The 17,229-nt window shown below is 43.2% G+C and overlaps 1 protein-coding gene across 1 annotated transcript; it reads left to right on the forward strand.

Annotated features, from left to right (window-relative positions):
• Nucleotides 1–1,116: 1,116 nt before the first annotated feature.
• On the forward strand, nucleotides 1,117–17,102 carry vangl2 (VANGL planar cell polarity protein 2). Its single transcript, XM_071918047.2, has 8 exons — nucleotides 1,117–1,401; nucleotides 8,886–9,127; nucleotides 9,242–9,365; nucleotides 10,053–10,660; nucleotides 11,901–12,037; nucleotides 12,761–12,896; nucleotides 13,674–13,920; nucleotides 14,908–17,102. The coding sequence occupies exons 2-8, from the start codon at nucleotides 9,057–9,059 to the stop codon at nucleotides 15,166–15,168; spliced, it is 1,584 nt and encodes a 527-aa protein (XP_071774148.1). The 5' UTR covers nucleotides 1,117–1,401; nucleotides 8,886–9,056; the 3' UTR covers nucleotides 15,169–17,102.
• Nucleotides 17,103–17,229: the final 127 nt, after the last annotated feature.

A 17,229-nucleotide genomic window follows, 5' to 3' on the forward strand; every position in this document is an offset into this window, starting at 1 on the left:
ACATTTGACATTTATGTGCAAATTTTCTAAAACATTACGATTCAGTGTTTCCTGCAGAAATGTATTCTTGGCTCGGTGGAAAAGCCTCTGTAGCATGCATGTCCCCAAGGTTTTTTCTTTGCAAAACAACAGTTAATGTTAATGTGCAACTTTACATTTCAAATGTATGTTTAACCATTGAGTTTAGAGAAAGTTTGATAGATTTAAGGTTATGCAATGTTAAAGATCAAACTTAAGTGTACTGGGGATTCTAAACATGTTAAAAGTGTCAGATAACATGTTGGAAACCTTGAGGTCGAGAAACCTTGACCCGGTTTCCAAGTTGGAATTCCAACTTGAAGGGCCGCTTCATCACATTTTTTCTAATAGGAAATCAGAAATCAGAATTACCGCCTTTCCAACACCCCTGGAACGCAGCATGTAGCCTGACACTAAAACTCTGCCTTGAATTGAAACCCATAATTGAATAGAAACCAATAATAACTGGCTGATATACATCGCCCAGTACATCGTTCTAAACCTAGTACAGAACAACAAAAGTCATTATGTTTGTTATGCAGTGAAAAGTCCATTAAGAAAAAAAAAAGTAGGCTATTTTCATTTAGGCCAACTACGAATTTACCCTTAGCCTACATTTTATAACGTAGTAGCAAACATTGCACATATTTCTATAGCCTACAGCTGCTCCCTCCATCTGTAAATAGTTCTGTAGCCTCCTGATAATGCAAACAGCTGTAGCGACTCACACTTAGGCATTGCTACGCTTCAACCTGTAAATCTGCCAGAGAAAATGATTCATCTTTATCCCCATGATATTATCTACTGTATCATTTTCAACACGCTTGGTTGTTGTAATTAGGATTTGTTTTTGTTAGAGTCAGCTGCTGCAAAGACCCTGTTTTCCCATTTAAATCTACTGTAATCTATTGTAATCTAATGTAATCTACTGTAATCTGCTGTAATCTAATCTGCAACATATGATCGCCAATGCGGGTTTTATTTTGGAAAATGTTGACCGGAAGTGCTGTTGGTTATTCTGTCCGGCTTGACAGTGGTGTGAAGCGCTCGGCCGGTGCTGAATGTCCGTATTGAGCGGCGCAGCGGGGCTCCGCTCAGACCAGATGCAGGGAAGCAGAATGGGATGCGTCTCGCTGCCTTTGTGCGGCTCGGTCCTTCGTGATTTCCAGCCGAAAAACAAGGATCCTGCTCACGAAGAGGGATCAAGTTACACGCGTCTGCTGCACGAGGGGCGAAACTGCAGCTAGAGACACGAAAAAAGTGAATTTGGAGATACTTTGTTGTTAAACGCTCGGATTTGAATTGCTGTCGGTGGGCTCTTTGTGTCGCCGGAGGATTTGCATCGCACTTTCTTCCATTCGGGTCGCACGTTTGAAAGGAAAGGTAAGTCCGCCCTGTCGCCACGATGAGTAGAGTCATTATGAATACGATGAATAGTGCCATTGAGCCTTTATCTGATAGAGAATAATGCGGGGAGTGGAATTTGAATTCAAAATGTATCAAATTCACAACTGCTACCATAATTTTAAGTACCACACCTTTAATTTCTTCACTTCTTCTTGGTTAGGCTACTAGTCTGTCCGGATCGATACTGGCAGATAGGATCAGCTGATCACTCATTTAATAATGTGGAATTGCACATTACCAGTGTGAATGCATGCACCGGTGTGCCACGAACACTCGCGGCGGATTTTGCCGAGTCTCCCATTCATTCTTTCTTTGCACTTTATCCAGTTTGCGCTTTTACGCACGGTTTGCCAAACGGAACACTTAAAGTATACGCATGGGGAAATGTGCCGTTGTTGGTCACACACATGTGAAGTGGAAGAGTTTGCGGTGTGTTTATTCAGTCTGCTCTCTCACTACAGTCTGCTTTACTGTGTGCAGAACCTGCCGGCACATCAGCTCCGCCTGGGCGTGTTCATCCAAGGCGAGGCTGCATTGTCTCAAATCCTACATCAAAATGTTTCCACTGCTGAAATTCAAAGCGTTTTCTGCAATCCACTTGTTATCTGACGAAGGCGCCTGCCGTCCTGAACACTTCGGCCGGTCTGTGTGATGAGTGATGTTGATGCTGGCAGTCTGTGTCTGGTGGAAAGGCCTCGAAGCCTGGGCTTGGATTTCTTACAGTAGTCAGTATTGGGGGAGCCGCCACGCCTCGCTGGCCGACTGCCACCCTGAGGCCTAGAGGCCCCTGGGAGCCACCCAGGCATGTCGGTTAGCCGACATCAACCACCTGAGACTGCACTGTAAAAAATATCCACTTGAAGTCTTATAACCTAAAATCAGATTTTTTTTATTAAAGCAACTGGGAAAAATCTGCCTACAGGGAGAGAAGATTTCACTTGTTTCCAATGCAAATCAACTTGTTCACCAAGTTCATTTGTCATTTTTGGGTTAGTAGTGGAGTGATCTGCCTTATTCAGCTTTGTTTCAAAAATACTCTTGTTTCTACAGTATTCCTGAAACAAGTGAAACTGCATTTGAAACAAGTGGGATTATCTCACTCCATCAGGAAAAAACATCACTTGCATGAATAAAAATCAGATTTTAAGACGGAACATGAAGCTAAGCGACTTGCAAAGTTTTTTTGCAGTGTGGTTGCTGTTCCCCTGGTCATCATATTCAAATTGCATGTGGAAAGTGTCACATAACAGATGATGCTATATGCACGCCAGTGTAAATCAATCCGTGGTGAATTGATTAGAGTGGGAGGGGGTTGTCATGTCAGTGCAATCAATGGCATTGATCTCTCAGACAGCGGGTGGGAGGGGGAGAGAGAGATTTGTTTTGTTTGCTTTTGTTATGTTTATTATAGCTTGATATTAGAGTGAATGTGAAATACAATATCAAATCAGAGAGATCAATGTTGGACATGTGGAGGGAGCATCAACCCTCCCCCCCTCTCTCACTCTCTCTCTCTCTCTCTCTCTCTCTCTCTCACGGGACGTGCTGGTCAGAGGAAATGGAGAATAATAGGAAATGTAATAACCACCACAACACACACACACACACACCCATCACTACACCAGCTCCAATAATCGCTATTTGCCTGCTAGATGGATGGAAAACAACACAGGCAACTGCACTCACTTGAGAGTGTGTGTGTGTGTGTGTGTGTGTGTGTGTGTGTAAAGGGAGAAAGAGAGAGAGATTATGTCAACTCTAGGTCTGTTTGCTCCTTTTGTTCTGCCGCTCCAAGTGAGCATGAGTCAGTAAACAACCGGAGCCGAAGGGAGTCTCACACTCAAGTCCGGTCAATTACCGCATGTATGAAGCTGTTTTGTTTGATTTGTGTGGTGCAGGTGCCGGGGGACGGGTGTGAGCCCTAAACCTCACAGGCACCCAAAGAAGCCTGTGCTCCTTAAACACATTTATTAACTTTGTAACTTATCATATAGGCTATGATGGAGAAGTGTGAAGGAGAAGTTAGGGAGAAAAGGTAGGAGCTTTTTAAAAACAAGGGGGAAGCATTTTCATAGCAAGTAAATTAGTACATTGGTAAACTAAGTTGTTTCTATAAGTAATAATTAAAAGGTCAAATCCACCCTAAAACACTTTAACACTGTTATAAACTGTTACTGGAGATGAACCTTGTATTTCTGGGCCCATTTTGTTGTTTGTGGTGTGTTTTGTCGCCTCCTCTGTTTTTGTATTCTTGTAGGCTAAAACTCATATATCACAGGCCATATTTCCGGCGCAGTTACAATGGAGTATGGCATTCTGGGAAATGTAGGAAACCACTAACTGAAGCAGAAGTAGAAGAGGCAGGTCGAGGGAAAGTGGGCGAGAAAATGAGAACACTTCATCACAAAATAATTGAACAGCACTGATTCATGACAGAGTATCAGAGGAGGGATTTTTTTCCTTTAAGGCCAGTATGATGGAGGTTTGTCCCAGGCTTTGAGAATACAGCCGCTCTGTGTAGGTGCAGGGGGGGAGGGGCAGGCAGGGAGGCACACACACACACACACACACACACACACACACACACACACACACAGTAACTCCTCTATCTGGTGCTGCTGGTTCAGTTGGGCGACACCGTTTGGTCTCACAGCTCAAAGTTAAAGCTGCAGTTCCTGCTCTCCGTTCAGGGCTTTTGAAAGCCGATACCGACACTGAAATTGAAACCGAAATTTCCGATGCCTGATATTTTGTGCCGATATTCAAAACCCTTTAACTTTGACTATTTCCATTCCAAAAAAATCAAAGTATTCACTGTTTCCCCCGTCATTTTCTTCTCGTCAGGGTGGAAAAGCCTCTGAAACAGCATTTAGACCATCATGTGACACTAAAACTGGGATGCATTACGACTTTAAATGAAGAATTCATTTTCAAAAAATAATACCGACCAATTAATTGAATAAATAAAAACGCAAAGAAAATAAAGTGTCTACTTTATATAGCTGTGGAGAGGGAAGATCCCCCATTGAAGTGGACGGTTTTTAATATATTTAATATAAGGCCAATATCAAAGTGGATACAAAGTGATGATGATGATGATGATGATGATGATGATGATGCTGTGACAGCGGCGCAACATTATTTTTTATGACTTCTTCTGCTACATATACTGTTTCTATCTCTTCTACTGTGTCCGTAAATCTTATTCAGAGCTGGGTCAAAAAATATTTGCAAATAATTCTTACCATTTTGTTTTTGAAGTCAATTAACTATACTTATATATGTTTGGTAACTACATGACAGAATCTCAACTGTGAGTTAAGCAGGATGTGTCATTTTCAACACGTCTGTGGGTCTAGTTTGAAATGTCAGTGCAGAGGTGTGACCAAGTCAACTTTGCTCCAAGTCAGTCTCAAATCTTGATCTCAGGTCTAAATGTAGAACACCAAGTCAAGTCCAAGTCAAAGAAAACAAAATATCTAGGACTTTTCAATGCAATATGGTTTTAATAGGATAGAAACTTGGTAAGAGCATCATGAGTTTGATTTCTATAATCAGTTTCAACTTCAATAAATTCAATCATTCCATACAAATTCAGAAAACAAAATTTAAATTCAGTCGTCTGCTGGAACAAATCTCATCACTTTCAATCTGAGTCATTTATACAAACACAAGATCTTTTGTCGAGACTTTAGACGAAGTGAAGTCAAGTCCCAAGTCACCAGAACCCAGATCAAGTCAAGTCTCAAGCAATTACAAGTCATGTGACTCGAGTCCCCACCTCTGTGTCAATGTAAAGACAATGGTAGCTCGTATTGACACAGTATACATTGTTATAAACACGTGTTGTGTCGAAGAGTTTCGTAATGATGCCAAAAATGACACATCCTTTTCAAGAGTGCAGAGCCTTGTGTGTTTTTTCCCTCTGCGTAGAGTAAGTGATCACTTTTGGAAAACGAAATTAAAGTAATTCAATAAACAACTTGGCAAACAGCAGCTGTGAAGAGTTCAGCTCGCTCTGAGCACGAAGACGCGAAGGATCTGACGTACTGGTCTGTGATCAGTTTTAACTTTCGTAATGAATGAGATTATCTCGGGCCAGGAGGGGCTCTTTCATCCTGCATCACCCAGCCGTTTCTGAGATGTTGGGCGAATATTTGTTCATTTTCAAACATCCACACATCCCTTTTGAAATGAAATGAAATCTTTACCTAAGATTCATCATTCAACATGTCTAGAATATACATAATCCAGTCAGTTTAATTATTTAAGTTACTTGCTATCCCTATTAAAAGTACCAATCATTTGTTTTCATAACAGTGGTTCTCACATTTTTCACATTTCAACTAAACTCTTTATTTAAGCTCCTACTGAATGCCATCAGGCCCTTTTTAGATTTGAAACTAAACAACCTGATGCATGGATAACTACATGTAAAACACATGTAATGAGGGTCTTGCTCTTGCATGTGATGTCAAGAGTTCGGTGCTCAATGCATCTCGATGCGTGAGCTGCCACAGATCGGCTTCATGGCGGGTTTCCTACAGGCCAAACTCCGCTAAGTGCGAGCACAACTCCATCAAAAAATCCTCCTTAGGTGCACGGCCAAAGTTTAATAAATGAAGAAAGAAAAGCCGGCACTCATAATGTCCTTTTGTCTTTTAATTAAATGGGCAGAAAGAAATAAATAGAGCACAAACGACGGACGCGTTTCAGCAATGAGACATCATCAGCGTTGTGTTGCTCAAAGCGGAAGTGACACTTACAGTTGTTTTGACCCATCTAACCAGCCTCCATGTGCCTACAATGAAGTATTCTGGATCATGAGAAGTCCTGTGTGTGTGTGTGTGTGTGTGTGTGTGTGTGTGTGTTTGTGTGTGTGTGTGTGTGTGTGTGTGTGTGTGTATTTTCTCCCCAAGAATTATAAAATACCATACCTACCGCCCAAATCCAGCAATTAATACCATACAGGAATCAGTCAGGTGATCACCCAGCTAATAGATTTATGTACAGATCTCCATAGAAGTCCAAAAGGTCCAAGTTCCAAAATAAAAACTACCAATAATTAAGTAAAATCAATAAAATAAAGTAGAGCTGCAATGATTAATCGATTAATCGATTAGTTGTCAACTATTAAATTAATCGCCAACTATTTTGATAATCGATTAATCGGTTTGAGTACTTTTTTAAGAAAAATAAGTCAAAATTCTCTGATTCCAGCTTCTTAAATGTGAATATTTTCTGGTTTCTTTACTCCTCTATGACAGTAAACTGAATATCTTTGGGTTGTGGACAAAACAAGACATTTGAGGACGTCATCTTGGGCTTTGGGAAACACTGATCGACATTTTTCACCATTTTCTGATATTTTATAGACCAAACAACTAATCGATCAATCGAGAAAATAATCGACAATGAAAATAATCGTTCGTTGCAGCCCTAAAATAAAGTGCTTGTGATTTATAGAGCCCAGACCTGGTTCAACGCTTGATTTGAAAAGTAACACAAATGAGTGTCGTTTCACATTAGACAATGCATATATGTGTGGATGTCTGTGCGCACATGCACGTGTGTGTGGATATGTGTGTATGCACAATTTGCATTTTCAATATGTGTGTGTTAGAGCTGCAACGATTAATCGATTAGTTGTCAACTATTACATTAATCGCCAACTATTTTGATAATCGATTAATTGGTTTGAGTATTTTTTTAAGAAAAATAAGTCAAAATTCTCTGATTCCAGCTTCTTAAATGTGAATATTTTCTGGTTTCTTTACTCCTCTATGACAGTAAACTGAATATCTTTGGGTTGTGGACAAAACAAGACATTTGAGGATGTCATTTTGGGCTTTGGGAAACACTGATCGACATTTTTCACTATTTTCTGACATTTTATAGACCAAACAACTAATCGATTAATCGAGAAAATAATCGACAGATTAATCGACAATGAAAATAATCGTTAGTTGCAGCCCTAGTGTGTGTGTATACGGCCTGGTGTGCATTCTCATGTACCTTTTCTGCGTCCACGTGTGCTGCCCGTGTCCCAACCCGAGAGTTCATGTGTCGCTCACATGAAACCCATTACCGACATGCAGCGGGTCTTAATGCAGAACCCGGAGACAGGAGGTAGTGTCAGAAATAGAGAGCGCGAGGTGGCTGCTCATTACGCAATATTAGATTAAGAGTCTGCCTCTCCCATAAGAGGCAGCCGTTTAGGAAAGTACCTATCTGAAAAATGTACTGTACTGACCGCTTTACAACTCTTTAAGACGTCTCCTCAGGCTGAAGCGCATTATACGGAGGACAAAAACAGATTACCGCCTTGTAGATGAAGGCGAAAAATGGCCGAAAAACGAAGTGAAAAAATAGCAGTTGTTACAGGATAATAGTCTGGTGAATGTGACCACTGAGCTTTATGTGTGTGTCTGTGTTTCTGTGAACCGATGTGTACCTTGTGTGGGTTTTTTGGGGGGTGCGGGCCGAGACTGGGGAGAGGTTGGAGAGTTGATGTTCTGGTTCCCATGGTAACACACACCCCCCCCCCCCTCTGTCTCTTCTCAGCCATAGCCTCCCATTCATCCCCATTGTAATAGTTAAGCTCTGTTGCCCTTGGAGATCACAGGGGAGGGGAGGGGAATGTGGTGTGTGTGTGTGTGTGTGTGTGTGTGTGTCTGTATCACACATGGACAAAAAAAAAAAAAAAAAGCGCATTTGGCGATACTAGATAAAAGCAAGCTCACATGAAGAAAGCAAAATCGAATTTGTTTAATTGTATGAACATTCCACCTGAAAGCCCAGCTGTTCTGGGACGTGACGTTGTGCGATGTACTCCGAGCTCATATAATGGAGCGCTGTAATTGATTTCTACCATGAAAGCCTTTCCGTTTTTCTCTCTGAGCCTTGCTGTGAAATCACACAGAAACTCAAGTCGCTCACTTATAAAAAAAATGGAACATTTGGACGCGCCCCAGAGACTTGCGGCCTGGAATAGAAGGTGCAGTAATTGCCCTTTATGGGGTGAGAACACACTCGGGGCGAAATCACTGAGTTTCCTCATAAAAAGTCCCTCAGAGTGGATGAATGGGCGCGGCCGAAAGCACGCACAATGCAGCCGACCGCTGACAACGCCCGGCCGCTTTAACAGCGTCTTCTGTCTCCTTGTTGTGTTGAGGCCTGCTGGGTTTGTCCCCCCCCCCGAGAGCCTCTTTTATCCTACGGCTCGCCTGTCCGATATGACTAATTATCTCTCCTTCGTCCTCTTTCTCCTTCCCCCCCGCTTTTCTCCCTTCGTCTCTCTTTCTGTGTCTGCTCTCCTCCTCCCTGCCTCCCTCCTGTTCTCTCATCTGATATCCCTTCGTCTCTCCTCTCTCTCACTTTTCTCTTTTCCACGCTCACCATTTCTATCATTCCTCTCTCTCTCTCTCTCTCTGTCTCCCCATCCTCCCCGTCTCTCCCAGGCCTCCAAGATAGATTCCCTCAGGAGTAAAGTGGACTTGCTGCGCCTCCCTCTGGCCCTCTCCTCCAAGTCCATCAGCCACCGGAAGAGCCAGCTGGGCGTGTTCGGGGAGAAGGGCGGCGGCACGGGGGCAGGAGGGGCCCGGAAACCCCGCCCACCGCCCGCCTCCGACATGGACAACGAGTCGACGTACTCGGGATACTCCTACAAGTCGTCCCACTCGCGCAGCTCCCGCAAGCACAGGTACGGGACCAGAGAGTCAGTTTGATCTGTGCCTTTTGAAATCAATATGTTTTTGCTGTTCAATTCATAATACGTTTATCTTTATGTTGGTCTTGTGTGCCCATGTATGTCCAGGGAGCGGAGGGACCGGCACCGCTCCAAGAGTCGCGACAGCAGCGTCCGCGGGGACAAGTCTGTGACGATCCAGGCGCCCGGAGAGCCGCTGCTGGACACCGAGTCCACCAGAGGAGACGACAGGGTCAGGGCTCGCACTCGTCCGCCTGGTCTTCTCTCTCCATCCCTCGCTACTTTTCTCTCTGAAAATGATCTTAGACTTCCCTCTCAAGCTGTATTCTCATGGGAAGTGGATGTGGAGAGATTTCGAATAATGGCGGAGATCATCGGTGATTTTAATCCTACGCAAGTCTGCCACGTCTGTGAATTGGAATGTAAATGTTCCGGCACAGATTGCACAAATAATCCTGTGTGAATTGAATTCTCGGGGATTTCAGCCGTGACTTGTTTTTGGCAATTTCTTTTTGTTCTTCTTCTCCTAGACGCGCAATTTCTATTCTTCTCTTGTCATGAAAAATGGAGGCCAGAGTGGAATTTATAGAGGAAGATTTCAAATGCATTTTTTTCACAAGCTTAAACTTTTTCCTCTGCTAAATCAGAAAGTAATAAATTCAAAAATCTTGACCTTTATACAATTTGCGTGTTACAAAATGCAGAGGTTGAGGGCTACTTCATTCATTTCCTGACATCCCACATACTAGTCCCGTGAGAATAGAGCTTTAGACACAAGTGTTTTCCGTTTTACCAGATTTTTCTGTGGAAACCCAAGACATATTTTAACTGATGTTTACATTTTCTCGTCAAACACTAAATGTTCCCACAACAATAAATGCTCTCTAACCCTCTCCTTTCCCCTCTCCCCTCTTCCCAGGATGACAACTGGGGTGAGACGACCACGGTGGTCACCGGCACCTCCGTGGACAGCATCTCCAACGAGGACCTGACGCGGGTCTCCAAGGACCTGGAGGAATCCTCGCCGCTGGAGTGCCGCCGTTTCCTCGGCCCGGCGTTGGGCGCCGTCCTGGGGCTCTTCGCGCTGGTCACCCCCCTCGCCTTCTTGGCCCTGCCCCAGCTCCTGTGGCGGGACGCCCTGGACCCTTGCGGCACGCCGTGCGAGGGCCTTTACGTTTCCCTGGCGTTCAAGCTCCTGGTCCTGCTCATCTCCACCTGGGCGCTGTTCCTCCGCCCGCCCAGAGCCACGCTGCCGCGCTTCTTCGTGTTCCGGTGCCTCCTGCTGGCTCTGGTGTTCCTCTTCGTGGCGTCCTATTGGCTGTTCTATGGGGTGCGGGTGCTGGAGCCCAGGGAGAGGGACTACAGGGGGATTGTGGGATATGCGGCATCTCTGGTGGACGCGCTGCTGTTCATTCAGTACCTGGCCCTGGTGCTGCTGGAGGTCAGGCACCTGCAGCCTTCTTTTTGTCTGAAAGTTGTGAGGACCACAGATGGAGTCAGCCGCTTCTACAACGTGGGGCATCTCAGGTTAGTGTGTGTGTGTGTGTGTGTGTGTGTGTGTGTGTTTGTTTGTATGTGCCGAAAAGTCATATTAGGAATTAGGGCTGAATTGCAATCTTTAATTGCAATTATTTGACAGAATATCGTAATATGCGATTTAAACTGTGATTAAATCAATAAATTCATACCATCACAAGTTTTTTTTTCTCATACATTTTTTAGAACTTTAAAATTGTTTAAAGAAAAGTGATTTTGTTAGAAAAAAAAAGATGTCTGTGTGCAGGATTTACTGAGTTTGAGTCTGATGAAAGGCTTTGCTTTATGGACCAAAGATTACCTGCAGCTGTAAAACCCCTTGTTTGAAATCCATTTTAGACGCAACTCTCAATTTCATATTGCGATTTCGATTTGTTTTTTTCCGATTTAATTGTTCAGCTCTATTAGAAATATTTGTCCTTAGATGTGTGTGGCAGGCAAAGAGTTTTTATTCCAAATTGAGATATCATTTGAGAAATGTGATGCCTACTTTCCTACAATATCCCAGATTAAATTCACTCTGGAGTATCATTTAAATTATGAGGTATTTTAAATTCTTTGCTTCCTAAATATGATCAGCATGTTTTTTTTAGATATTGTGCAGGAAACATCAGGTATAATTTTGGTGTAGTTTTACATGATAGAGGAGGCGGCTTATTGTGCTGTTGATTCATTAGCGTATCCTGCATCATCATTTTCTCAATGCCGTCTTTCTCTGTGTCATTTGCTCAGTGTTACTCTGCATATTTCCACACTACAGCAGGATGTTTTTATCACGCTTGTGAACCAGCAGGAGTGTTGTCTGCTTTGGTGAACACCATGCTTCATTGGTTAGCCACTTCCCCTGTCAGCACAGGCCGTTCAGGGTGTTAGTGTTTGCTGCTCACACACTGATAATAGGGAATAAAGTAACTGTTATATCATCTCTGTCCTCTAGGGGGTGGTAGTAGCTCTGTTTATTGAAATATGACAGTTATTTTAAGGTAGCAGATATAGGGCAGGTGGCAAGAATATCATGATTTGTATGTTAATAAAGAGATTAGTATGTATAATTGTTAGCAGTTGTTTTGACATGCTTAGTTGACAGCTGCATGGGATTTGATGAAGAGTTAAACTGGCAAGAATTGCTTGCCAGTACTATTTGGCAAATTCTGCGAAGACTGATAAAGACTATGATGATTTATCTCATTCCAGCAGCTGACCATGTCTTCCTCTTTCTCGTTCAACGCAGCATTCAGCGGGCAGCGGTGTGGGTGCTGGACCAATACTACACCGACTTCCCTGTCTATAACCCCGCCCTGCTCAACCTGCCCAAGTCCATCCTCTCCAAGAAGATGTCTGGCTTCAAGGTGTACAACCTGGGGGAAGGTAAGCCCACATCGCTCTCTTCTCATTCTTCTCTTTTCCTCTCCTCCCTCCATCTATTCATTCATCCTCTCTTCTCGTTCTTCTTTGCTGCGTCAGGACAGTTCAGGGCATGTCTGAATCAGTACACTAAATTGACATTACTCATTGTATATTGTCTTATCGCAAACACGATAAATTTTGCGCTCTGACCTCTCTGTGGAAGGGGGGAAAGCCAGAAGAGAAGGAGTGAGAGTTGTGTTTGCATTCTTTGCCATTAAGTCAAGCTCGTTTGAGATGGGAATCCGACAAGGATGTGCCTTGTCTCCTCTACTGTTTGTACGGGATATCAAAGAGCAGCCGAGGTCTAGAGAGTGTCCAGTTTAGTGGCATTAGGGTGGCATTATTAGGGAGGCATGTCCCATTAGGTTGGGAATGAGCAGCTGCCCCAATTTGTGGAGTTCAGGTGTCTTTTGGGTCTTATTCATATGTGAGGATTAAAGAGATTGTTAGATTTACTGCCCATTAGGTGCAGGATATATGTACTGTAATGTGGGTGTAGTGTCTGACCCGGGTGGTACAGAGAGAACTGGGCCATAAACAAAGCTCTTGATTCACCCGTCAGTCTTTTTTCCAACCCTCACCTATGGTCACAAGCTTTGGGAAGGGACCAAAAGAATGAGATCGCAGATACAGGCAGCTGAAATGACTTGTCTTCGCTTAAAAATGTCTTCTTTCTGTCTACAGACAACAGCACCAATAACTCCACTGGGCAGTCCAGAGCCATGATCGCGGCGGCGGCTCGGAGGAGAGACAACTCGCACAACGAATACTACTATGAGGAGGCAGAGATGGACCGCAGGATCCGCAAGCGCAAGGCCAGGTGAGGACACACTCACGCGCATACAAGGGACGCACATGAGCACAAGCATGGATATACAAACTTGACATACAATGTGAAGTGAGGTAGGATGAAGCTTAAATGATCTGCAGCAGTAAAGAAGAGTTAGGGTATAGATGAGAATAGGACTAATGCAACAAATAGAACATTCAAAAAATGTAGAGCTGCAACGATTAGTCGATTAATCGATTAGTTGTCAACTATTACATTAATCGCCAACTATTTTGATCATCGATTAAACGGTTTGAGTAATTTTTTAAGAAAAATAAGTCAAAATTCTCTGATTCCAGCTTCTTAAATGTGAATATTTTCTGGTTTCTTTACTCCTCTATGACAGTAAACTGAATATCTTTGGGTTGTGGACAAAACAAGACATTTGAGGACGTCATCTTGGGCTTTGGGAAACACATTTTTCGACATTTTTCACCATTTTCTGACATTTTATAGACCAAACAACTAATCGATTAATCGAGAAAATAATCGACAGATTAATCGACAATGAAAATAATCGTTAGTTGCAGCCCTAAAAAAATGAAAACTTTTCCGGAACAAAGAAAACCAACCTTGTGTTTAGATTGACAACCATGCATTGTTGAGTTTATCTAATTGGTTCTGATTTTTTAGGGCTTTAGACAATTTTTTTGTTGACTCTTGACTGACAAGACTTTTGCATACATTCTGTTACAGCAACACACAGCGAGTCACGACATATAAAAACAAGTCTTTCAGTTCAATTCACGCTGCCTTCCCTCCTCCCAGGCTGGTGGTGGCGGTGGAGGAGGCCTTCACCAACATCAAGCGCCTCCAGGAGGACGAGCCGGCCGCGTCCTCCCCCAAACACCCGCGGGAGGTGATGGACCCCAGGGAGGCGGCCCAGGCCATCTTCGCCCCCATGGCGCGGGCCATGCAGAAGTACCTCCGCACCACCAGGCAGCAGCCCTACCACAGCATGGAGAACATCATCAACCACCTGCAGTTCTGCATCACGCACAACATGACCCCCAAGGTGAGGAGGGCTCAGTTATTGCTGTGGCGGTACTTGGTTTTCTGTAGAAGGGCATCACTTTTTAAGACAAATATTAAGATATCATCACTAGATATGGGAATAAAAGGGTCTGTAGAGGTGCTAGCATGCTGTAGATTGAGTTTTGTTTTTGTTTTTTTTGTATGCTGCATCTCTAACCCTAACCCAAGAATACTCTATGTCCCTAACTGACTCCCCATTGTTGATTGTTGTCGATATAACTAATCTACATTTACCCTTGAGCTGTTGCTGTTTGTTTATTTGGAAATACACTACCAGTCAAAAGTTTGGACACACCCCATTTTTCTTTATTTCTACTATTTTCCACGTTAGAATAATCGTAAAGACATCAAAACTATATGTAGATTGAGAGCACATTTTCTGCTACAGCACCTGTTTTACGACACAGAGCGTTTCCCAAGAGCCTGAAAACGTCTCACTGACTTTTAATATTGGGGAAGTATCTTCTGGAAACCTACATGGAAAAAAAAAGGTCCAGTACCAGTTATGTACAGAAAGTCACGGGTCAAATGTTTCTCATTCCTGACAGACAAAGTTCCCCACAGGCTGCGTTCACGGTCCGGCTAAACTCGGCTTGCCTTGTGTTGTTTCTGTCAAATATGACGTGAGGACATGTAAAAAAAGCCTTAGAAATTTCCCCAATGACAAAACCTATATATGCTCCTGCTGTACATAAGCTCAAGAGCTGTAGATAAATCCATTTCACTTCCTATTTAACCAGGCAAGTCACACACTCCATATTCTATTTTTTTAACAACCCCATCATGTCAGATACAGTATTTTTATGTGAGGTAACCACTGAAATATTGAAATTATAGTCACAGCTTCTCACATCATGTCACCTTCCTTTCTTAGAAACTACACTGAACTAATGCAGATGATGTGTGATTCCATAATCTGATTTATGTATATTTGTGTGTGTGTGTGCCTGCGTCCCCTCCCTCCCAGGCTTTCCTTGAGCGCTACCTCACCCCGGGTCCCACCCTGCAGTACCACAAGGAGAACAGCAGAGGGCGCCAGTGGACACTAGTGAGCGAGGAGCCGGTGACGGCCGCTCTGCGCCAGGGCCTCGTCTTCTCCCTGAGACGCCTCGACTTCTCCCTGGTCGTCACGGCGACGCCCCTCCCCTTCCTGCGCCTGGGGGAGGAGTTCATCGACCCCAAGAGTCACAAGTTTGTCATGCGGCTGCAGTCGGAGACCTCTGTGTAGGCGGGGAGAGGCGGAGAGGGGCAATGGGACAAGTGAAGGAAAAAGAAGAAGAAGAAAGAGGAAATGAGATTATGACGGAGGGCGGAGATGAAAAGACAGGAAGGAGGAGGAGGTGGGATGGAAGATGAGGTGGTATAGATGCACATCTGGGTACTTGCAGGGTGCAGCATAATCGCTCGTTATGCTACAAGTCTCTTTTTATGCCGTTTGACATTACACAGTTAGTATTTTTCACTATTTTTAATGTGACTGTCAAATATGTCAAACTTGACATGGCTGAAACATCATGACAGGCTAACTAAAATGCAAAATGGTTGTTAACAGAGTTTGGATGGGAATATACAAGCATGTTTTTTTACCGTTAATCCCTGCTTGTCCATGTGTATCTATAGAAGAGAAAGGATGGAAGGGCATCAGAAAAGAAGTTGTTTTATTTAAAATGGAAACCCCAAATGCCTTTGCTTCTCTGAACTTCTTCTTTCGCTCATGGGGAACAAGGGTAAAATGAGTCAGTTTTTCATTCCACCGATGCACGGCCGCCTACTCCCAGTTCCCACCATGCACCAGAGGAATTAGGACTGTCCACGTTTGCTTGACGCTGTTTCGGAATGGGAGTAAGAAGTGGTTGCGCTACACTGAAACACACTCTATTGCACCTCATGTTTTCACTCTACTAGTTCATGTCATCAGTAACATTCATCATTCAAATCCACTCTTTTTTTTAACCAAATTATCAACCGTATATTGATTTTCAGCCAGAATCCATGAATTGGATTTTAGCCGGATTTGTAATTCATGCATTGTTCATTCAACAGAATATACCTCCCAGTTAGGAAGTGTGCTGTCACTGTTTAGTGTGGCCTGCTGTTCAAAACATCCAAGAGTCTGGGGACGCTGTTCAGGGCAACTGCTGACTGTTTTCATGCAAAAACAGACGTGAGAGACTTCCGGCCTTGTTTACGTCTCTGCCCCGTTTCACTTGAACTTTCTGTTGGCTGTAGTTCCGTGCTTCGGAAAGCTATAAATAACCAGACAGGTGGACTCCCGTCAAATCAGCAAGGGGAACCGTTCCTGGTGTCAAACTAACCCAGAAATCCCCTCTGTCGGTTTACTGTCAGTTGGAGAGCGACTGGTACACTGAACTGAAAGATGAATGTGGTTTGGATCTGTTCCTCAACTCTGGATTCCACTGAATATTTTTAAGTATGAAATACGAAATTCCAACACTGGATGGACCACTTTACACACTGAGCATTCTGTCTTTTTTTTTTTTATATATTTTTATTTTTGTATTATTTTTGTTGAATCCTGCAAGTGCCACCTACATAAATTTGGCCGCCTTGTGGCTTACACTACTGCTTTGAACATGACTTTTATTTACACATACACTACATTAACAACTTTCTAAGCTTGTTAATCCTTTTTCATTTGAGTGTGTGGCACCATGTAAGACCTGTTGGTACGTCCCGTAACACCGGCAGTGGATGCTTTCACCTCTCCACATCTGAGGTTTGAAATACAGCCAACGTGCCTCTTGTTGGCAGCTCACGACCTGCTGTAACCTTGTTGTACATAAGTGGCTTTGACATTTTGTAAATGCTTTTGAAAGTGAATGTGTGTGTGTTTGTGTGTGTGTGGCACACGTGTGCACATTTGTGTGTCTTTTACATTCTCAAAGATGTTCTTTTCTACAATAAAGATAAAGAGATTGTCATGTCATTCTTAAACCATGGTTTCAGTGTAAATCCCAGTTTTCTAAAGTTGCATTTTTACTCCATTTGGATTGATTTCTTCTGCTGTCATTTTCTCATACTGAAACTAACTTCCTAACCCTTTTTTCTAAAGAGCATTGTCTTGTAAAGTAAAATTGTAGATTGCTGTTACAATGTGTTTGTTTTTTTCATATTTGACCATTTTAGGACTGAGTTGATGTAAAAAGGTTTTTAATAAACGATCTCATCCAAAGTTATCATGCGTCCCCTGTGAGTCCTAACTAGTTCATGAGAGTCATAAAGAGAGCAAGAGGAAGTGAAGCTCAACAGAACTGTTTGTGGGCGTGTG

Source organism: Centroberyx gerrardi, chromosome 23, assembly GCF_048128805.1.
Source record: "Centroberyx gerrardi isolate f3 chromosome 23, fCenGer3.hap1.cur.20231027, whole genome shotgun sequence".
NCBI classification, from domain to species: Eukaryota; Metazoa; Chordata; class Actinopteri; order Beryciformes; family Berycidae; genus Centroberyx; species Centroberyx gerrardi.

Excerpts from the sequence above, each read along its gene's own strand:
- vangl2 (XM_071918047.2), top strand. The coding sequence starts at position 9,057 with ATGGACAACGAGTCGACGTACTCGGGATACTCCTACAAGTCGTCCCAC. Across the intron at positions 10,661-11,900 it reads TACAACGTGGGGCATCTCAG|CATTCAGCGGGCAGCGGTGT; the intron begins GTTAGTGTGTGT and ends CGTTCAACGCAG. Across the intron at positions 12,897-13,673 it reads ATCCGCAAGCGCAAGGCCAG|GCTGGTGGTGGCGGTGGAGG; the intron begins GTGAGGACACAC and ends CCCTCCTCCCAG.